This window comes from Vollenhovia emeryi, unplaced genomic scaffold, assembly GCF_000949405.1.
Source record: "Vollenhovia emeryi isolate VEMERY1.0 unplaced genomic scaffold, V.emery_V1.0 DF939127.1, whole genome shotgun sequence".
Taxonomy (NCBI): domain Eukaryota; kingdom Metazoa; phylum Arthropoda; class Insecta; order Hymenoptera; family Formicidae; genus Vollenhovia; species Vollenhovia emeryi.
Genome location: NW_011967239.1, coordinates 3,118,047 through 3,142,212, shown reverse-complemented (window position 1 = coordinate 3,142,212; position 24,166 = coordinate 3,118,047). Strand labels below are relative to the sequence as shown.

The 24,166-nt window shown below is 38.6% G+C and overlaps 1 protein-coding gene across 50 annotated transcripts in view; it reads left to right on the top strand.

Annotated features, from left to right (window-relative positions):
* The first annotated feature begins 1,722 nt into the window (after window positions 1-1,722).
* Window positions 1,723-24,166, top strand: part of LOC105568896 (twitchin) — a 90,652-nt gene continuing 68,208 nt past the window's right edge. For 23 of the 50 annotated variants that reach the window (XM_012024936.1, XM_012024934.1, XM_012024920.1 and 20 more), the window contains exons 1-15: window positions 1,723-2,210; window positions 11,021-11,547; window positions 12,160-12,184; window positions 15,252-15,414; window positions 15,969-16,110; window positions 18,803-18,938; window positions 19,295-19,498; window positions 20,310-20,611; window positions 21,194-21,411; window positions 21,631-22,036; window positions 22,380-22,552; window positions 22,791-22,964; window positions 23,096-23,175; window positions 23,380-23,545; window positions 23,909-24,076. In XM_012024936.1, coding sequence (XP_011880326.1) covers window positions 11,235-11,547; window positions 12,160-12,184; window positions 15,252-15,414; window positions 15,969-16,110; window positions 18,803-18,938; window positions 19,295-19,498; window positions 20,310-20,611; window positions 21,194-21,411; window positions 21,631-22,036; window positions 22,380-22,552; window positions 22,791-22,964; window positions 23,096-23,175; window positions 23,380-23,545; window positions 23,909-24,076 — 2,670 coding nt within the window. In that variant the 5' untranslated portion in view covers window positions 1,723-2,210; window positions 11,021-11,234. The other 27 variants (XM_012024962.1, XM_012024961.1, XM_012024960.1 and 24 more) reach the window with 10 other exon arrangements.

Genomic DNA, 24,166 nt, shown 5'->3' with positions numbered 1-24,166 from the left:
TTACAATTTTAATAACAAATTTGATTAAAGATTACATTCTCTTTCAAAATTTTTCGCAACGAAAAATTTACTCCATGCTCAAACCTGTCATTAAAATTATGTAAAAACACCTGTCACATATGTATGATGTATGATTTACGTGTCTAAATATGGCGACATTGACAGACTAAAAACACTTAAAATCCAGTTTCGCAACATTGTGGATAAAGTTTCATCTCTCGTCGTCGATTTTGTGTGTCTCTCCGGACAAGTACATGGGTTGATCAATGTGTGCGACTTATTTTTCTTCTTTTTCTATCTTCCTATCCAGAGATGGGAGAAAAGAACGTATCTTGCGTTACGCACGAGTGTCGCGGTGCTATCTAATTTCATCACGGGGACGCCAACGTGAGAGATTCCATTCCGGTGACTTTTCGCCAGTCATTTAGTTCCACTGTCGATAGCGCGGGTTCATTTTTAGATTCGTTGCCGACGGCCGCGTTCATATGACAAACTCGCCAGTGACAAGAAATAGAACGCGCAAATGACGAAGTCGCGTCAATGCGCTGAGCGTAACTCCGCGTATATTCGGCCATATATAAATACAATGTTAAAAAAAGATTCGAGTGAAAAGAGGGTATGAGTAACTTCGCATCTTTAGCCTATTATCATTCCTGGATACAAAATTCTTACGGAGGATTTTAACGTGGATGTGCACTAGGACAGAGTAGGATAATAAAAATCTTACTTCGTTAGGTCTAATCCAAATTCTTTGTTACAGTTACAGCAGTTTTTGATATTAATAAATCAATTCTAATATGTCATAAGCAGTACCAGTACTTAGTATGTTTTACTACAGACAATTTCACTCATGCGAATTCATATAATCCGAATTCTTCATAATTCATTGTCATCTCCGTTAATTTTTGATCTCATTGTACAGAAGCAAACATTATTGCGTAACAGTAATGCGCCAGATATAAGAACTAAGATGAATCTCGGTGGGGCACACGCGCGTCCGATTACGAAAGAAGTGTAACATATAATAAATGCTTTTTCTCGTTCTCTGCACTGACTACACGTGTCTGTCGGCGCTTACTTGGGGATCGCGATACCGCGACCTTGGATAATTCGCCAATGGTACTTTTTGCTGCATAATATTGTTGCAATGAATTGCATAAACTTAAGTAACTTAAGTGGCATAAAAAATATGTTCCACATACATATTTCTTATTAAGAGAATGTCCTCATGACACTATTGAGTATCTCTCGTTATTAAACGCTCACGATTGTAATAAAGTATTTAAAACATTGCAAAAAGTGGCGTTTGTTAATTTGTAAGAATATATTTTATTATTTATGAAATTATATAAACATATTTCGAATGCACGTAGACTTTAGCATAAAATTGGCGTATCTGTATGCAAGAGTGAAAGAGTTTTAAAAGGTAACATTTGATTAGTGTTCGAGTATCGTCGTTCAATCTCTCAAAATCGCAATTAAAAATGAGACAGACATCACAATATTAGTATAGCAAGCATTTTCAGTAGAGTAGCAGCTATTTGTCAGCCGCACCGCGTGGAGAACGCGTGTCTGACCTGGGTATCCGTTATCACTTATCGGACGTGACTTCGTGTACCTCGAAGTATTATATTGTACATAGTGTCACGGCGCCCGCGAGACCGTAGGCGTGCGTATAGCTCGACGGGGATGTAAGACAGAGAATTTCGAGTAAGATGTGGTAGTGGCGACGGTAGTGGTGGTCGTGGTGGTGGGCGAAACTCCAACCTCGAGGTAGCTTGGCGATACCTCGCGCGTTTAGTTGGCGCGCGGGGCCCCAACGATTGGGACGGCCGATAGAGACACTTCGTGCGAGTAAAAAGAGAGTAGGATACGAGAGAGACCAAGAAACGAGACAGCGACGAGCGACCACACGACGAGTAACGACGACGACCCAAGACGAAGACGATCGAATCTTGAAAACAAGAGAGGAGGAGTTTCCCCTTAACTCCCCGTTTTGTTCTCGCGCGAGCTTGCAGAATTCTCGAGCCGAGTCTCCCGAACCGAGTGTGTGCGTCTCGTTGCTTGCCTCGGGTGGGCTGGGAGTGATCCAGGAATAAGCGACCCGCTCGCCGTCGTCGCGGGTGTTGGAGGGAACCGCCCGGCCAGGTGCCGGGACTCGCACCTTCGTCAGGAAAAACGTCCATCCTCTCCCGAAGGAGACGCTTCAAGTAAGTCTCTCGATGATGCATTGGATGCGGTTGTGCACGTTGTGTGGCTGCGAGGGAGCGTGCGTGACGGTTGCCGGATTCACGCGTGTCAGTGCGACTTCTCTTCACACTTGATTTTGCCCGAGTGACCCGACCTCCTTTCGAGTTCCCTCTTTTCTCCCTTTCGTTTCCCGAACGCCCCCGTTAATGTTGTTAACGTCGCATCGAGGGCCGCGTGTGGATCAGTGTCGAAGTGTGAGCAACAAGTGACGGACCAGTTTCGCGCACGCTCACCTACGCGAGTGATTCGCCGGGGGTAAATGAAGGGACAAGTGGATTGAGGAGGTATGTCACGCTCTCACGACAAGTTGACCCAGTTATCCCCGTAGATCAGTCGTTTATCTTTCGAAAATACTTTTACATTTCACAATTTTATTTTGCTATTTAGAAAGAAATTTAGAGATAGAGGACTTTTTGCCTTTAAATGGTGTAGCAATATCATCTTCCTGTTTCGAGGATTGAATAGTAATTTAATAATGGCAATGCTCGTTGAAGTTGACTTGAGTATTATATTCAATTATTTTAAACTTGATCTTAAAAATTACATGTGTACCTATATTTATATATTTTTTTAACATTCCCTATTGAAACAATTATGCATATCTTTTTGATATATCTGAAATTATTCTAGGGAAGTTTATTTTTCGATTATATAATGAGATATCCGCGGAAACGGATGTGTTGAGAGACGAATGAATGTTAAACATTGGACGAAACAATAGATTAGAAACAATAAAGGACGACGGAAAGCAAGTGATATTAATCGAGCATTAATATTGCAACATTTTCTAGCTTTTGTTCTCGCTCAGTTTTTACATACTTTATACAAATATAATTCGCTTGCTCTTGACTTCTATTTTGATTACGGATTTCTTAGACACTTCTTAGACACGCAAACAAGACGTTCATTCATCACGGTGGTATTTTTGGTCTCAGTTTGCGGTGAACAGTGATTCTTCTAGTCTTCAGTCGTTTACGTGATAAACAGGGCGTTAATTTCGAATCTTTTCCAGTGCTGTAATAATTTCCTCATTGCAGCCTCGATTACTTTGTCACTAGTTCTTCACTTTGTTTAATTATTTCGTTTATTAAGAAGATTATGAAAAATCTGAGCCATGTTTCCAATAAGCTCACAGTGTAGACGCCGTTTCTCGCGCTCGACGATCCTACTTTACATGACTAATCGCCACGAGTTCCGTCGCGGCGGCGGCGACTATTCGTAGACTACTATCTAGGTATCTAGGCTCGGAGTCCACTTATTTTTAGGAGGGCGTAATGTGAGTAGCGGTTCGTCGTTCCTACAACCATCTTTTCGTCCGTATCGTTGTTTCATACATCGTTTCGTCCATCTTCACGTCACCGTCCGACACATTGTCATCATTTGCCGCCTCGTCTACTCGTTGACTCCTTCCCCTCGAGCTTTCACAGCTCGTATTTATGCATTAATTTTGGGAGACATTAATAGAAGTTCCATTAGCCTATTTCTTCCTGTCCATCTTATTCCACTTGTGCTTTTAATCATATAATTTGTAAGAATATTCAGTTACTACGTATAATTACATCTTAATTTGCTGATAAGCCAGTTAGCTGTCTTTCTCTTATCGCCTTTTCTACGTTTGTTAATAAATCTTCTTAGTATTTATTTGGTCAAAAACAGCAATTAAATAGAATAATAACATATAATGATATATGTTTGCGTGAGATGTGTCAGAAATTTTAATACTTGTTGTGGACGAGAATTCTGTCAATTATACAGAATTTGTGAACGTATTTAATTTACAAAAGTCGTCCTCGCCATTGTAATCATCCTAGATGCTATAATTTTCCCTTCCGACTTATTGTTAGCGATCGATGAGAGCTTTAGAAAGTTCGACCGATTTAAAAATACCTCGCATACCACGAGTTCCGCGAGACTGGTTGAATCCGGAGAAGCAGGCCAGTTGAGAGTGCGAAGAAAAGGTAAATCAGTACATGCGTTGCGAAGAAACGGAATTTAAAATGTACGATTAAATCTTCAATCGACATTAAATGCATCGCAGATATTAGAGCAAATAAGTTCCTTTTGCGAGAACTACACAATTTGATATTGAACGTACGCACGCCATTAATTCGTGTTAAGTTAAACAATTAAAGAGTATCAGTTTGAACATGCAAATATGAGAATATTTTTATAATAATGACATATCAGTTTCTAGTGCTTTTGATGCAAAGCATTCAAAGGTCATAGGAAAAATAATATAATTTCACGAAGATTTGAAGAAAATATTTTTTACTGAAATTATATTTTTAGATTTACGTGTCAGTTTATGATTTTGTTTGAATTAAAAATTCTTGTAAGATTCTTTTTTGTGACTTAGAAATTTCTCTATGATTAAGCAGTTTATTAGATGCAATTCTTTTTGAATACATACACTACTTATGCAATTATAACTTGTATAATATTTTAATTAATTAATCGATGTGTTTACGTACTTTTGGACCCATTATCGACATTGTTGCATCGTCAGCCAAAACGGTTCGTTTCACCTGTTGATCATCAGAGTCACAGTATGAAGTGACTAATATTATTCTTGGCGGGGTTTGCCATTGTTTAACAATTTAAACCGACAAATTTGTTTCTCTTCTTGCGTGTAGTTAATCAGAGATTTTTAATAAAAGAACGAGAGAAAATGAGTCACCTATCATGGTACTATAGTTCTTAAATTTTAATAACTATACCAGCACTATAAAGAGCGATAAAAATATGCATTTTCTCATGTCTCAATTTTTATTTATCAAATCATTTAGTAACGAACTTTGATGTTGCAAGCATTTGATATATCGGTACCGTTTGTTTTTATCGGCAACTCCATTTTGTTTACTTGTTTAGTCGTTCAAGGCTAATCTGGTTAACTTATAGCAGAAAGCTGGCCTAGAAAGCTGCTCGTATTCTTGACCCTCGCTCATTCCAATATTGTGAGGCATAGTAGATGATTGAACAATTGTTTGACGACTGTATTTAAATAATCTCTACGTTAATATATTGTGCTATTTATATGCATTTTGATAAAGAGTTGCATTTTAATACGATCGACAGAAATCACAATGCTTTTAATAATGATTTAAATCGCCGCTTTAAACAGTATCGTCCTAAAATTTATTTCAATTTCTTGCTACATTCAAATTTGGTATTTATGAGTATACTTGTATAAATTGTATTCACAGTCAATGTTCTTATTTTATTTTCCATAATATCGCGTAAATAATCTAGTGAAGTTGATATTATAAAGGAGCCAAGTGAATTTTCATCACCGCGACGTTATTTAACATAATTCTCGGTTTTGCGACGTTTCGCTGTGTTCTGCCAAAAATTCGAGTGCAAAACGCTTGTTTACAGGATTTCTCGCGTTTTATCGCGGATAGATCGAGACGTCGATCGGTGATTTTAGTGCCGCTGCCGACTCGTTTGAGTCAGTCGGCGAAAATAGATGCGCGGTGCGTCGCAAGTAACGCGGTCAGTAGTATAAGCGTGGTAGAGTGCGCCCGCGAAAATGCATCGTACGACTAATAATTATAACTCTCGCGAGTAGAATTTAGTTCCGGATGTGACTTCACCTTGAGCGTGGAGTACTATTGAGAAGTGAATCATCGTCATGCGACAAGAGTTTCTCAAAAAATCTCAGAAGCCAATTCTGTGAAATTTAAATTCCTATCTTGAAAGGTGTAATCTGCGAAATATTATTTATTTTATTGAAAAATTAAATTTACTGTACACAAAGCGTCTAATGATTCAATAACGATAATGTTATTTCAAACGTCTTTAATATCCAAACTTTATTACAAATGCCATTACCATTTGATGTTTAAAACACAATCCTTTTTTTAGTTGGACTAAAATTGCGTTCCTTTCTTCTGGGAGAAAAGAATATATGTTATCCAAAACGTGAATCACTTTGCTACCACGCTATACATTATATATAGAATGTTAAATATTTTCAGATTATTCATTTCACGTGATTCCTAAGAGTGAGTGGGTGCATAACAGCAAGCGCGTTAGTCACGATTAAATGACGTAGTTAATTCAATTAAAATAGATCGAGAATTATTGCGGGTAGTAAGGTTTATTCATAAATGTATTTTATACAGAAGTAAAAAAGTTGTAACGTTATGTCAAATTTTGCCGTGTGGATCTTAACGATTGTTTGACACGTTGCATGTCAGAGCCACTTGAATATACTGTCTCGTAAATTCATGACAGCGAAGAAAGGAGATTGTTTCGCACGATGCACGTGGCTCAGAACTCTGCCAAAAGTAATTGCGCCTTTTTAACGATGCTGGTTCAATGTCAAACGCTCATTGAACGTTCATTTCCATTGCAAGACTGCAACAACCTACACTACATTGCTATGCTCCGTCTTAATTCCTGTTTTTCCGTCTGTACATTCTCTCATTTTACCTTTTATGTCTTCTCAATTATATTAATTATCGTACACATGGGAAATATCATTTGTGTTTTTCTACAGATTTAGTTTGTTAGAGCATTTATTATGCGCCTAACGGCAATGTGCTACATTTTTATTGGGTCAGAGTGTCAACAAATATGTATTGTATCACAAATAGCCGGTAGAATTATGCCAAAGTGAAGCAACGCTTTCTATGTAGCCAGCAAAAATATTAGGTCAGTTGGATGCCGACATTCTCTCACGTACAATGTGCCGACATATTCAAGAATTTAAATAGCATATTTCTCGATCGATACATGTTTAAATTGCAATTTTCTGAGAGTCGTTAGTGGTTTTGCTTTACTTAAAAATTAACGATACAAGAAATCTAATAAGAAATTCTTTCCCGTACGTTGCACTCTTAAATTGGTAAAAAAAATTACGATGAATATTTTCAAGATAAACCTAATGCGTTTTCATTTGCTAAATAAATATCTCAAAGTGTTATCTTACATTCGACAACGCTTTTACATTTATTTCTTTTTAGTTTTTGAAAGATTAATCGCCGGATGACAAACGCGGCGCGAAAATCAGACGACGAGCGAAAGAGGCGGAATGCGAACGGGCTGTTACGAAGTGCAGTAATCTCGGGAATGCATGTGGAGGCCACTTGCCAAGTCTTACTCGTGACGTGTAATACTTCGTCCGTTTTGTATGTCGTTTCGTCGGTCCGTTAAGCTCACCCTCGCATCTGTTCAGTCTCGTCTAAAAAGATCAACCACTGGTCGCAGAATGTGTGTCGACATTACACCGTCTACCCGGAATAACGCAGCTTTCTATTAGAGGACCCATGTTTGCAATGGATTATCAACTTTTTATTAATTTTTATCTATTAAGCAAGCACTTTGGAGTATTCTTATGAAAAAAAGAAAAAGAAGGAAAAACTTAAAACGTAGAATTTTCATGCATTCGATTGTTTAACGTCGAAATCGTTGAATAGGTGACTCGTTTATCTTTTCATTAGTGTTGCGACTCGTGTATGCAATTGTAAAACTTGTTGAGACAGTGCGAGCGAAGGAGCCAGGCGTATCATATTTCCATCACCTGGCTGGAGCTGACATAATAGAATAATTTGTTTCACAATTTTGCAGCTCGTACGGTGGCAACCGACCAATTACGCGAATCTCACGTTACCGGAAGGATATCGTACCAACGCCTACCCTTGCACTTGGCAGTCTTCTCCCGGCACATGTCACGCGAAACTAATTCATACTTTCCGAAACGATTGTCACCTATCGCCAATGTTTGCGAGGCCTCTCAATCAGGTTTAAAACGAACGTATTATCTCATGCTCTATTTATAATAGTTGTGAAAAAACTATACGGACAGTTGAGCTCACTCACGCCTGCAGTATCATTCTGTCATTCGTGAAAATTACCGAGACACCAAATCTCAGAAATTAACTTTCTTATCTATAAATATCGAAGAACAAACTAAATAGAACGTTTCTATGCACACACAGATGCCTCTACTATTTTATAGTTATAGACAGTTCGAAATAAATTTCTCACAGTTAATAAATACAAACCAATTTGAGTTTAACAGAATTAATAACAATAATTTCTGGTGATAAGATTTTTCAATGAATCAATTAAAATGATATCGAACGTTTATCGGTTGTTATCAGGAGTTATCGCGTATGTAACGAGGTTGCAGGAGAAAAACAGGTGCAGCAGGTCGGTGTCATCGTGCGTTAAGCCACGTCACGCGATACGTCACGCGAAAATGATCTCTAGCCACGTAGCTGGCGATCATCTAAGCGAATCGACACTTCTGGCACTTGGAGGCGTCGCGCGATGCCACGGGTCTCAAAGGAACGATTGTCCGGACTTGCGCGCGAACATATTACATCCGACGGGTTGTATCGCGACCCAAATGTATGCGGCTTCCACGGTTAGATGCCAAACATAATAACCGATTACCAAGATAACTGGCCCAACCTATTTTCGAGCCAAGAGCCGCATTAATAATAGTGGCCTTACGTCACCCTTTACGGCTCCCTCGGCCTTGGGGCCTCGCGGGAAAATACTCGCTTGAGCTTGGAGAGCGAGAGTCGCGTGGATTCCGCGAAAATTCGTCGTTCGCCTCGCTCAATTTGCAGTTAAACGCGGCCTGCTAATGGTCCTGTACATCGACAGCATGGTTCGGGTGGCCTGTCGTCACCGTCGCCGCCACCGCGTTGGTACCTGCCGAAAATAGGCCCGACACTCGTAAATTATGAGGTCCTTTTGACGCAGCGGCTGAGGAAAAGCAGGCGTCGCTCACGAAATTATTATTAGACCGGCGCGAAAATAATTCGCAATTCATATTTCGGATTTTGCATTTCTGTAAAAGAGAATCGGCACATACGATTTTTACACTTTGTTCGTGGCACGTGTATATAATAGCACGCTAAAGAGGAGATTTATATCGAACATTAATAATTACGATTAGTGAGAGAGCTGTATACTTTTTTTCTAACAATCAGAGAGACTTCAAATTATTTTATTGATTTTATACGTATATTTTATAATTGCATAATTTAAAACGATATTATTGCTCCGACACGAAAGACGTGGTTTTTGCGAAACTTTAGCTTCTGTCGCTTTCAGAACGATCTGAAAATACGAATCACAACCAGTAAAACATACGACTGGGAGCACCGCGATAAACCATGCTGAAATATTTAGCACGCATTATTTATCGTCGTATTATTTTGAAAGGATTCACGTTTTCAGCACCTGGAAATCGTAAGCGCAAAGTCGCGATCTACGGCCAAGAGACGAGTAGCAATTTCGGGCTCTGCTCGTTTACGCGATGCACGACCGTCGTTCCGTACTTTGTTAAATTATGTAAACATCTATTTTGAATTTATCATACACGATAAATTATTCCCAGACGTTTTTTCACTGTCACTGAGGTGCCGCTTCGTTTCCTCGTTTTCTGGCGATCTTCCCCTCGGCGATCGATCAGAGCAACAAAATCGTGTTTAATTCCAAGACGGAAACTTTATTCAACAATGTTTTCGTAACTTTATTATACAACTGATCCTTTCCGCGGTCAGTAATGGCTGAGAGTAAAAAATTCTTTTGCTCCAAGTCCCTTCGTCGTTATACATGCTCCATTCATCTAGAATGAATACCAACGCAAGTAGGAACCTCATCACACGTTACTACGGACGTTAGGCAGCGCTAAAGAAGGCTAAGTATAGGCATCAGTATAAAAATAGCCGCGGTTGAGGCAACTACAGATGACAGCAACTCAGACTGCCAAGGTTTACTGAACCACGGTGACTAGAGCCGGAGTACAATCTATGCTGTCACTCCGAACATTAAACTGCAAATACTTGATATCGAGCAAAAAGTAATACTAATATCGAGGTGTGGTCGTCGTTCGATAAATTAAGGCCGGGATTCATAGTCGGATCTTATATTCAAGACCGTCTTAAGACTATCTTTAGATACTCCGTAGTCAATGAAATGTTCCATACAGCATCCTTAGATAAATTCAAGACGGTCTTGAATGTAAAAACTGACTATGAATACCGGCCTAAATGCCTCTGAGGAAATAAAGCCTCCGAGATAAAAAGTGAGAACGTATTCTTTGATAAACTATAAAACTTTATCTTCTTGTGAATTTCAATACTGCAAATTAATTACTAATTAATGTTGAAAATTAAGAAATTCTAAAACTTATTGTTTTAGAATTTATTGAATTGAATTGTTATAGAATTTATAATTCTAACTTTTGTCTTGAAAATATACATTTATCGAAATAGATGACTATATACCATTTCTTTTTTTAGTAATCTATCACGAAAGCAAATTCTAAATAAGTTATTTTATTTATAATAAAATGTCTCTTTTAATACGGAGAGAAATTTCTTTTGCTGTCACGTGTATCATCGATAATGAATAGAATTTTTAGTTGTGTGCTATTTGCTTTTATGGCTGTTATTCTGATATCCGAAAAAGTATTTTATAATATGGTGGCAGTGAAGATATTTGTGTATATTCTGAAGTATTGAAAATAATACGTGTATGACTTAATCTTTTTTACATTTTACATTTTATGAATTAGCTTCACTTTCTATATAGAATGCCTCAGATTTGAGTGGCTAAACTGTACTATTGTATTTTACGGGTAAAAATTAAAAAAATGTTATATGAATACAGATCTATTGAAACTTCATTACAAAGTTACAACAAAGAGTGTAAAAATATGTGAAATTTAATGCAGTTTGGCTGTCGAAACTTGGGATATTCTGAATATTTTAATTTCCATACTGACATTGTGCCCTTTTGTTTCTAGCATTCTCAGAAGTTTGTGAGAAACGAGTAAAGGTGGACGTCGAGCTCAGAAGAAATTTGCGACAGAAACAGGTTGGATGGTGCCGCAGGCCGGCGCCATTTGAACCGACGAGCTGGGCGAAGGGACTTCCTTCCTTGGGTCGCGGGTGCGAGCACGCAAACGGGACCGGGTTTTCCGGATCTCGTAGGGACAGGTGCGAAGGCGTGCCTCCACGATGGGGGTCGCCGACGACTTGGCGCCCAGCTTTACGCAGAAGCCGCAACTACGGCAGGAGGACGATGGCAACCGGCTGATATTCGAGTGTCAGCTAGTGAGCTCTCCTAAACCTGACATCGCCTGGTTCCGCGGCGAGACCGAGCTCAGCGAGGATGACAGGACCAATTTCAAGATGCAGAGCGTCGGGACCAACAAGTTCCTGGTGGTGCTCGAGCTCGACGATGTCATCGAGACCGACGCAGGCCTCTACAAGGTCAAGGCGAAGAACAAGATGGGCGAAGTCGCTGCCTCCATCAACCTCAACTTTAGTCGTAAGTATTCATATCTTACATTCTCCTCTTTATTTCCTACATTTTTCGCATAATAACGATACTTTTATAAAAATGGCATCACGCGGAATCACGAAATTAATACGAAATAAATTTTGGAATTATTTAGGTTAGTCTGCGCGTGTGAGATATTTTACTTATATGACAGGTTTTATTACTTTCGTCTTTATCTATTTTGAATTCTTAGTAGGAAAACGAGTGGTTGAATCGCGATTAAAATTAATAAACATTCGTAAAATAAGTTAACTGTGTTATTAAAAGTATAAGTACAATGAATTGCATTTGGTTTTAATTTGTAAGCTGAAAAGTATCGGTGGATTTAAATATTGATTTTTTAGATTATTTCTTGAGTAACATTTTGCCGTTATATTTTTCTAGCAATGGATGAGCCTAGAGAGAAGTAAGTCGGTGAAGTTTGTACCGAGAGGAAGACTCATTTGTCGCTTCTCCAGGCTCTGTTTAATTAACTTGTTTTACGCTTCGCGCTTACGCACTAATGCGTTTCTATTATTTCGCTATCGAATGTTTTGTTCTGATTTATCTCTGCCTTTCTCGCCGATTTCGTTGTCTTTCGTTTCTCATTTATGATTTTAGCTGCCGAACAATCCGTTGGGAGAGGGTGAGAGCCTTACTTACGCTATGTTTTGCAAATGTTGTAATTGCCAACTTGATTAATATTTTAACATTGGTGAAATCGGTATTATATTTCTCCCACAATTTGAATTAAGAAACATTTCACTTATGACGATAGAATAGAAGAGAAAATGAATAATGCCCTAACGTATGCATTTCCGTTCTTCAATGTACATATTCATTCGTTTCTCGAAAACTCGAGGAGAATTCCCTGTATACTTTTCCATTGAATCCTGATGTAATTATTCACAAAAGAAAGTTGATTACACAGTCCTTGTTGTGACTGTTACGAAAGTTTAATACAAAGTTTAGGAAGTTCCTTGTCGCGTGAAAGTTACGTGAAAAATTTTCACTTTATGTGCATTATTTACTATTGCTGCGTTATCTTTGTCGATAACGTTCGAGTGCACGTTAAATCGGTCTGACCGAGAATAACCGTAGCGATATGTCCGCTATTTTCGGTCACGTTCGCGTCGCGCAATCCGACAGAAATCACGGCGGCTCGCTGCGCGTTAGCTGAACGATCGGTCGCTTCTTACCGATCCGCCCACGCAGATAGAATCGCAAACACGAAATGTAGATGGAAATAGAATTAAGGTCTTCTAGTTTTGGATACCGTTCGTGTCTCGCACGCGCAATCCGACCACAAAGTGGCCGGATTATTTCAAACTTTGTTTCTCATGAGAAAGAAACCATTCAGTCTCACCGATCTGTCTATATCATTAACAATGATCAAGAGTGATCGGATCGAGAGTGAAAGGCAGAACTGTAACTGAACTTTGTTGAAATTTAAGAGGATGCAACAGCGAAAAAGTAAAAGTTGCGTATTCAAATTAGAATATTAAGAAATTGCAGGAACTTTTATTTCTATTTAATTTGTGTGGCAAAATATAGATTCAGCACCTGAAAGTTTTAAAATTATACCAAGCTGCATTTCTTGTATGAAATAGAATTAAGGTCTTCTAGTTTTGGACCCCGCTCGTGTCTTGCACGCGCAATCCGACCACAAAGTGGCCGGATTATTTCGAACTTTGTTTCTCATGAGAAAGAAATTCAGTCTTACCGATCTGTCTATATCATTAACAATGGATCAAGAGTGATCAGTTCGAGAGGGAATGACAGAACTGTAACTGAACTTTGTTGAAATTTAAGAGGATGCAACAGCGAAAAAGTAAAAGTTGCGTATTCAAATTAGAATATTAAGAAATTAAAGCAGAAACTTTTATTTATATTTAATTTGCGTAGATAGTACAAAGTATAGAGATTCAGCACCTGAAAGTTTTTAAATTATATCCAAGCTGCATTTCTTGTATTATTTTGCACTTGGTAGTCGTCCCTCGAAAATGGAGAAACGTTTCTTTAATAGTTGCATAATTATAAAGAGGTTTGCGGGAAGTTATTCTTATCCTCGCGACAGTTTAATTATAATAACAAGGATTCACTGTCGCAGCATAGTTAATAAATCAATCGCGAGATCTTTATGCAATCTGCACGAGCGGAAAGCATTTATCAGTTCTCAAATCTCTCCTCGCATGCCGCTTGCAGTTATTCCCGCGTCTCGTTGCAACTTTAACGATTTTCAAAGATAATTCGAAACTGGGTCGGGAGTGTTCTCTGCTCTCTCGTCTCGCAGTCGGCGGCGACGACACGACGAGAGGCTGTATTTTCGGATCGCATCGACAGACGTGATTCCCGTGAATTTCTAAAAGTAACGCGAGCCTTTCCGCTTCCACGCGTCTCTCGAAACGTGTCGCGGTTCGCGTTCCATGATGAGTGCCGAAAAAAACTTCGGTCAGCTGCGAGAAATAATTGACCCAAAAACGTAAAATGTATTCGCGCGATGTCTGCGAAACTTTGAACGGTGAGACTTTTAGCGTTCTGACGAGCGCAAATTGTTTCAAAGGTTCAAAAGGGCAAGCTGCTGATCGAGAGGGAAGGTTTCGTAGCTCGCGAAAATCGAATTGATCCGCGATTGACGAGAGTGAAAGTCGAGAGAAAACAGCTGCAGCCTACTTCCTTGCTAAACTTAGCCGCAACGCGCACCCGTGTTAATGCACTTATGGTCCATTTGGGATGCGAGTGTTAGGCACGTGCCTCTCGTTCCGACTCTCAATTTGCGAGAATAAACATCGGTGATCGTAACTCGGATCGCACGATTCCGCTGTAAGGAGTAACTTATTTAAATGAGAGACGCTGGTCAGAATAATTAAAGTTTCTATTTCTAATTTGCAAGGAATCCTACATTGGAAATTTGCAGATTAAAAATCTGCGAGTTTAAATAACTGACGATGAGATAATTAATGGATTGATTTTTATAATATGGCCATTAATTTTGACTTGTTTTAACAAGAAGAAGCGACGAGAAACGTTAATGTAAAAATTTTACAGGGAAAGGCTGTCTTCGAAATTATATTTAACTTAGAGGTTTATTTTTAAAGATTTTTCTGTATCGAGTATTCTTGACTGTCGACAAAAGTTATTGCTGCCAAGAAAGACAGTGGTATCAATTGTAATAGCGATGTACCGGATTTTTAAGTGGTTGTTAGCTGTCGGATTGCCATCAGAATAAGCTGTTGGACGAGCTTCCTCTCGTCAGGAAGCATCGACTAATCAAAACAAGAGTTATTTCTGGCAGCAATCCGCAAAAAGCTTGGAAATCTCACAGCAGCCGCAGAAGCTGCTCTTCTCTTATTGGTTCAAATATTACCACCTTCCTTATCTTCACATATTTAACATCTCTTGAAATAGTTGTAATTATTTCAGAAGTGGAGATTAACTCTTTGTACTAACTTTTTAGCCGCATTTGCATACGTTTGCGACTGAAAGCATGCGATCTTGTGTCTTTTGATTTGCTAACGCGTTGGTTGATTGCGCCGGAAATGAGATTAAAATCATCAGCGACATGTTACCATACGTTTGTGACGCAACATCTAAATTTTCGCCTCGATTCGCCGTGATTTAATTCAATCGGCGCAACGATCAATGCTTTAGCGAACGATAAATTCGCACGAATGCATTTCTAGATTCATGCGACGTTTATTTCGCGCTTACAGACAAATTGACGGCATCGCGCCGACTTTCGCGAAGAAGCCTGCGATTAGACAGGAGGACGATGGCAAACGCCTGCTGTTCGAGTGTCGCATCACAGCCGATCCCACGCCGAAAATCACATGGTTTCACAGCGGGAACATGGTCAAAGATTCGCCAAGGCATAAGGTTCGTCGTTTCCTGTTATAATCTACCTCGTGTAATACTATAAACTCAAAGGAGATTCAATGAAATTATCTATTAATAGTCCAGTTTCTTCACATAGTGAGATTTTATCTACAATACGTGTGATAATAAGTTCCCCAAATAGCTTTTGGGTTCTAACTTTTGTTTAAGCGTATCATATAAATACTATAACTTTTTAGAAAATTTCTCAGATCTTTTTATGCGAATTGGAGCGTTTTTCATAAATGTTGAGATGGTCTTTTCTAAAACTCTTAATGTAATTATTAAATATTTTAAGATTTCTCATTCGCTAATTTCCGAATAATGACGAGTTAAGTATTGTATTGTTTTAAACCCTCATAAATTTGAAACATGAAAAATACTTAAAATCAAAAGCGTAAGGCGAAATTCATGTAAGCGGAGCGGAGGTCAATAAATATCTATCTATCTACTTAAAATTATTGTGAGATATTATGACAACTTTTTTTTTTAGAAAAGTTGAGAGCGTACTACATAATTAATTCGAGCCCGTAATAATAATTGTTGAACTGTTTCAGCTGACCGTCGATAAAGACGGCCACTCGTATTTCGCCACTCTGGAAATAAAAAATGTGACCGTCGAGGATGCTGGCAAATATAAGGTCACGGCGAAGAACGAGCTCGGCGAGTCTAACGCAACGATTTCCCTGAATTTCGATAGTAAGTATCTGACGTTTTACGATAAATAACCACAAACCCATATATACTTCGACCGATGATCCGCTTTACGTTTTAACCACCTGCTTAATTTTTTCACAAGTATACGCTCGATGATTCGCGTTATTTCGTCAACAGTTCAGTTTCTTAAATCGAAAAATTATTTTTAACTTCAATTTACTTTCGATATCAAGCAGGCACTTTAAAATGTTTAATAAGAAAACTCTGCTCCAATTTTTCTGATTTATTTCTTTGTATTGATTTCCTTCGAATTTTTTAGATAATTTTTTAATGAAACTTGTATTGTAACTTTATATTGTAGATTTCTAAAGTAACGAATGCGTTTTCCTTTATTCATTTCTGCGATGTCTTGAAGCGGAAAACAAAGTGGATCATCGGCGCCGTTCCTCAACTTTTCTCTCACATTCTCACTCGGGATGTATATCGATGATTCTCTTTCATTTCTGACTCTCTTCTTCATCTCAATTCTCTGTCCTGTTTATCTGCATCCTCCATGTCTACTCTACACCAACGTATATCCGCAGTTTATTATTTAATTTTTTTCCGTTCCATTCAGCAGTCCATTCTTCAGTCTCTTTCTACTCTTTCATTGTAAATGCCATATAATGCGGAAACCTTTATTTTTTAATGGTTTGTCTCGGTCGAGCGATGAGCACGTATCGATATCGGCTCGACGCGAGCCACGATATACAGCCCGTTGATTTGATTTTAATCGACTAAACGGCATTTTTCTTTTGCGAGAGAAACACACACTTGTTGTCTGTCTCTCATGAATTTTGCACCGTAAAAGTTGCGTAGAGAGCGGACCAGAATAATCAACTTGTAACAACGCGTGTACTGCTGCTTCAATCACGTATTAATTCGAATCGCATCTCGCGCCGAATTCAGATACACTTGCGTCTCGAGACGAGTTCCCATCTACACCGATGATGCACGAGATGCGATCACAAGATTAGCTTTTAAACACATTATTGACGCTTAGGTTGCTTAGATGACATCTTTTCTCTCTATTCATATGTTTGCCGTGTGTGAACATCCGCGGGAAGCCTCCGTTTGCACTGGCGGCCTTCAGATGCGCACCAAGTGCTATTTACACACGCGCAAACGTAATTATACGAAATTTGGGTGGTGGTTAGATCTGCTAACTATTATATATTTCCTTACTTGCTGTATGTTATGGTTTCGATTTCGCGATTCAACTTCAACGGAGATGTTACGTTTCTTTTGGTTGTGACCGGACAAAGCTAAATTTTAATATCAGTTGCCCACAAGTATAACATAATATTTTATATAATTATAGAATCAAGTTTGATTAGTTTTTATTAGTTGCGAATACATTTTACAGTCGCATTTCCTTACGTTATATTCTTGTAAAAATTTTATTTACATATGAATGAAATCTATATACTTTTATAGAATTCAAACTCGCAAGTACGGAAATGTTTTCGACAAATCGTAAAGTATCTAGTTAATGACAACGATTTTAATATTGTATTATTGTATATACTCACATGCGTCTTCGTCACATGCTTCACTAGTCTCATTCTCATCGGCTAATTCGCTCGTAGAGATTTTTTAGAGTAAAACAGAAATGTTTGAAATTATGTGTTGTTCTGTCATAATGTATATATTCACATTACTGATTAATACCACGTATTTTAATCGACACAACATGGAAACACACCACTTCCTTCGCACGCGGTATTCACGACTTGAACGATATTTATCGTAATTATTGAAGATGGAATGAAATTGAAATTCCTCGATTAACATTAATCGAATTGTTATGTCATGTCAAACGGTCGTACATATTACACCACTCACTCACTCGCAAACAGCGTTTTGACGAAATGCTTGTGCATAATTGTGCAGTGTTCCTAGTTTCATTTAACCGCGCGCGCGCGTCCATTCTCGAAACCGTACGAGAGAAATGAAGCAGGTGACACTTCGAGAGCACAATTTTATGATCCACCAAGCGAGACACTGCGAGTAAATGGAAGGAGAGTAGAGAGAGCAACCTAATTCACAAGATGTCGATCGGCAAGGATCGTGAATCCTTGAACGTGTATTCCCGAGCGTTGGTTTCAGCACACTCGTTATATGCGACGATACGAATGACGAAGTTAAACTTAATCGATCACGTAAAGATTGAATATCGAATGGATCAGTGTAAATTAAACTGCGACACTCTTTAACAGAGAAAAAAATGTTTATAGTATGTCTAGAAACTTGAAGAGTATTCAAGCCAAATCGATACGTACTCCCGATCTCGCATCGAACTGCAAAATGCTTCGCGTATTTAAGCCTTTCGCTGCTGAATTATTTTTGCATCTTTAAAATTTAGTCGATCAGCTGAAACTTAATTTGAAATTATCATCTTTTTTTTCCTTTAATTCTCTTCAGTGTAAGTGAATATTTAAAGGGTAAGTTTAGAAGAAGAGAAAACGATAGTTTAGAAGGAAAGATGGTTTATTTTTTAAATATTTTTCCACACTGAAATATTATTTTATATTAAATTTAATTAAATGAAAAATTGTTGCGGATTGGTATTTAATTTAATTTAGAGGCGATAACGCGCGTCTGGAGTTTAATCGGTGCAGCGAAAGGATTGAGTAGGCAAGCAAGCGTGTGTACGAATAATTCTCGACATGTCGATCGTTTGTGTCGAACGTAGGCGACGAGGCACCCGTACCGGATGACGGTATTAAACCTACCTTCACCGAACGACCGGTGATTAGACAATCCGACGACGGTAACACCATCACCTTCGAATGCCGACTTGTCGGCGATCCGAAACCGAGTGTCAAGTGGTAAGGTCTTGAGATCCGCGACGCGCGTGAGGAAGTAACGTTGAAAGGTATTGAATCATCGGAAGAAACGCGGATCGAAGATATTCCGATATTATTAATCGACTAGGTAATAAAATTAAGAAAAGAAGATTTTTCCTAGAAAGACTGTCTTCCAACATTTTTGAAAGATAGTACAGTATCAAAAAGTCTGAGACAGATATTTTTGAGCTTACGCTTGATTATCAAAGTGATTTTATATCTCGTTCCGATGGTTCAAAGTTGACAAACGCAGGAGCACGATGTGCACTTCCAAGCGCGCGACCCGCAAATTAATATGCGGCGGTTGCTTCGACTTGGCACGTTGACGGCGATCGTAGGTATCACGGTACCGAGGAAGTGAAAGACGGCGGGCGGTTCAACACGTCGCTGGAACTCGATCAGAAGCTGTACCACCTCGCGAGGCTGAGGATCGACAATGTGGCAAAGGGGGATGCGGGCGAGTATAGGGCCGTAGCGAAGAACAAGCACGGCCAGGGGGTGGCGACCATTAATTTGAACTTCGAGGGTGGCGACAGGCTCAAGTAGGCATCGAAAGATGATCTGTCCTTGGCATTGCTCTGCCGCGCCACGATTAGACAGTCGTGCTCTTGTTTGGTTCGACGCGTGATAAAAATTGGATACCTATATTGCAAAAATTTAGCGATAATTTAGTGTAGCTTTCAATGAGTTGCAATGCAAAAATAATAATAGCAATAGCTGTAATGATGGTCGAATTTCGACTGCTCTTTATTGAAAGTAACAAGATCAAGGAATTGTATGTTAAACGAAAAAGTACATTACTTCTGAGGAATTATCTTGCTGATTGCTATTAGAATTCTTTACATTTATTACATTTGATTACGGACATTATATCGTGAAATATAGGCTCTGTTATAATTAAATACCGACAAATGTATTGTAAAATAAAAAAGGTAAAATCGGTAAAAAGGTAAAACCGATCGGATTATGAACGCAGGTATTCGCACATTCAGTTCACACGCTTCTTCATTATTTAATTTTTAGATCATTATCAAAGCCAAAATTTCTTTTCTCAAAAATGCTTGCAGTCACTTTATAATAATTGATGTCCCTTATTTAATTTGCGAATGCCTGCATCTGCAGAAATCGCATGTTCTCTTTGGATTAGAAATTTTGCCAAAAAAATTTGAGATTAAAAGAGAGCCTGCGACTTTTATAGCAAACATTTTTCAATAACATCGCGTCGCGTATCGGGAATATCGCGTGGCGTGGCCGGCAGATGAAAAACAACGTCGTCGAGTGAGATGGCTTTGTTCTACGTTCGATCGATAAGCGAATCGACGAATTTTTCGTCTGACGTGTCGATTTACGCAGAATACCGGACGGTAAGCCGCCGCGCTTCCCGAAGAAGCCGACGATCCGCCAGGAGGGCGACTTACTCATCATGGAGTGCATCCTGGAGGCACATCCGGTGCCGGACATAACGTGGTACCAGGGTCAGAAAACGATTGCCGACAGTAAACGCGTGAAGATGTCACGCAAGGCCACCGGCAAGGACACGTATCTGCTGACCCTCGAGATCTCGAATCCGACCAAGGCTGACGGTGGGAATTACCGTTGCAACGCCTTTAACAACTTCGGCGAGAGTAACGCCAACATCTCCCTCAACTTCCAAGGCAAGTCCCCCTCGAAGCGTACGAGAGGGCTCTCATTGGCACTCCGAGATATTTATCAAACACGCTTCAAAATTATTCAAAAGGATCATCAGTTCTAAGACTAGAGAAGCAGCAACGCTAAGTGTATATTCTTTTATTTTATATAATGCTTTTAAGTAATTTTATTTTTTTGTTCAAAATTAATCTTAAAGCTGCAACTGCTCGGATAGTGAAATCCCTTTCGTTGACTTCGTCCATGACGAGTCCTCGACTTTCCCTATGTTTCCGTCGTACGTAATGCATTCTATAAACACGCGGTAAAGGTGTACAAGCGACTTTTCTCAATGAACGATCGCGATCATTGGCGTTAGGTCGGTTTATCAGGTAAGCACAGCCGCGCTACTGCTAACATAATCGTGAAGTCTCTGTATCTTCGCTTCATAACTCATTGAGCTGCCAACAACACGACTAACGTTATCGGGAGTCGCGGTCGCGGGTCATCGGTGACCCGCAACCGCGGCGAAGATCGCGTTTCCGGTGTCGCGGAAACGGCGCTCATATCTTCACCAACGATGTCTAACCGTGGATCTTTCCAAGATGCAGAGGAGGGCGCGGGTTGCGCTCCGTCCTTCATCGAGAAACCTCGCATCATCCCGAACGAGACCGGTACGCTGATCACTATGAAGTGCAAATGTAAGGCGAATCCCAAGCCGGAGGTCACGTGGTTCCGCGGTACCAACGTGGTCAACGAGTCGTCGAAGATCTCGATCAAGACCAAGACGGTCGAGGAGGACATATATGAACTTATCATGGAAATAAAGGTAATTCTCTACTTTGTTAAAAGTAAAAATAATTTTAATTGATTTCATTTCACTATTAATAAATTTGGAAACAAATCTCTGCTCTTCAAGTTCTCAGATATTTAATTTTAAGATTTTTTGTATACTTGGGACTTTTGGCTTCAACTTTTTCCGAACTATCAGTGTCATAAAATATGTTTTATTAATTTTTTATTAAATCTAATTTTTTTTTTGTGACAGGATCCATCGGCACCAGACGGTGGTACTTACAGGTGTCACGTGAAGAACGAGTATGGCGAGAGCAACGCTAATTTGAATCTGAATATCGAGGCGGAGCCGGAACCGGAGGGAGACGGGCCAACGTTCGTGGAGAAGCCGCGAATACAGTCGCAAAACAAGGGCAAGCTCGTTATTATGGACTGCAAGGTGAAGGCAAAGCCGAAGCCGCAGATTGTGTGGACACACGCTGGCAAAGTGGTGAAGGAATCCTCGAAAATTTCCATCAGCATCGTCGAAGAGAAGGAAGATATTTATTATATCAAGTTGACTCTAAACGACCCCGGACCAGACGATTCCGGCCTTTACAAGTGCAACATTAAGAACGAGCTGGGTGAACTCAATGCTAATCTTACATTAAATGTCGAAAGTAAGTTTGCATTTCTTATATTAAACACTATTTAATGCAATAGTTCAATTAGTTTTTTAGAAACGAAATAATTGATTTAGATTGAATTACTCAACTTTTGTCTTGAACATGTTCAGCTTTTATAGAAATATTTTTATAAATGTTAGTAAGAGGCTATAAATTAGCTAATAAATATTTAGATTGATTTGCAGTTATATTTGTTAGAATATAATAAATCAAAATTTTTAATTCTGAACAATAAGTTTTTAAAATAACATGTAATATTATTTTTTACACAGATTATGTAAAAGATAATTTTAAAGATAGAGTAAAATAGTAATCAATTTTCCGATTGTGATTTTAGTTATACCTGTAATTAAGGAGAAACCAAAGGTGGTGAAGATCGTCAAGAAGAAAACAGTTGTGATCGAATGTCACGTTCTCTCTCAATTTGCGCCCGACTGCACATGGTTCAAGGAAACTCAGGCTGTTAAAGAAGATAATAGACACAAGTTACATGTCGAGCAAGTCAAAGAAGTGAGTTCTGTACGATAAAACTTGATTTTGTATCAAAAGACATTGGTATTGAAAAGAAATGTTTAGAATTCAAAATTCTTAACAGAAGAGTTAGAACAGAATTTTCTCTTTCATTTATTGTTATCGATATATTGTGTAACTGTAAAAAAAGTAGCAATTTAACATTATTTAGTAATTATTACGTAATTATTATTTAAAAAATTATATGAATTTTGATCGATTGATTTTTCTTAAAAAGGGTGAATTCGCCGTGAAACTCGAAATCGAACAAATGTCGGCGACAGACAAAGGCACGTACAAATTGGTGGCCCGCAACGATAAGGGCGAAGCCACGTCGCAAGTGGTGGAAGTGACGGAAATTCCAGAGGAGAAAGGAGAAAAACCAAAAATTGTTACCGGCCTCAAATCAATTGTGAGTATTTTTTATTGGTACTCAAAATTCAGCGCTTTTTGTTTTAACATTCTTCTTGATAAAAAGACAATATTGTTCAAACAAAGTTTCTTACATGAATTAATTGTTGTGTGCTAATTTCTACTTCCAAGACTGTCGAGGAAGGCAAGACGGTCGAGCTCATCGCCACTCTCGCAACGCAAGATCGAAAAGTCACTATAACGTGGACTAGGTATGTGTTTAATATAAAAATTGTGTTTTGATAAAAATTGCATAATATTTGAAACAATTTGTCTTAGCTGGCAATCATATTTTTAAAAATACTCTTTCTTATATTACATTATATATTATTTTATTAAATTGTACAGATTTTTATGACTTAATAATAATTTTATGTCATTTAATAATTTCAATAATAATTGTAATATGATTATAGAGATTCAACGGTCGTCAAAGCGTCAAAAGATATTATGATCTCCTTCAATGGTCTGGATATGAAATTGACCATTACTTCAGCATCGACAGAATTATCGGGAACATATAAAGTCGTCGTGAGCAACGAATACGGCCAAGACGAGTCATCGGCCCGTCTCGTCGTTAAGGTAGGAAATTGTATTTCATATGCTTTACAGATTATCATCGATACGTGGATGCAAGTTTCTTTTGTTAGTAACTTTCTCTATTTCTTTGTATATATTTATATTCCAACATATTGTAAGGAATTTGTACTTCCATAAAAAATTGACACATTGGATTTAGATTGTCACTCCTTTTCTTTATGTAAATTTAAAATGTTATACGTCTAATAATCATAAATTGACCCAAATATCTCGTTAAAAAATTAGCATGTTGGTCACCTATGAATATCTTGTGATTAAATCATTGTTTCCTTGATAAATTTGAAGATTACTTGTGAATGTGATACGTTCCCCAATGTTGCATGCAATCCCCTTATTAAATTACAGAAGAAAGAGGAAAAGAAAAAGGACGAGGAGGAAGAAGAAAAGAAGAAGAAGAAAGTCGAGAAGAAAGAGGAGAAGAAAGAAGAGGAAAAGAAAGAGGAGAAGAAGGAAGAGAAGAAGGTGGAGAAAAAGGTCGAAGAAAAGAAGGAGGAAAAGAAAGACGAAAAGAAGGTAGCCGCCGAGATGAAAGAATTAATCAAAATTTTATTTACTTTTCAACCGTTTTCTGTTGCTCCCCTGTGCCTTCTGTTACACCTCTTG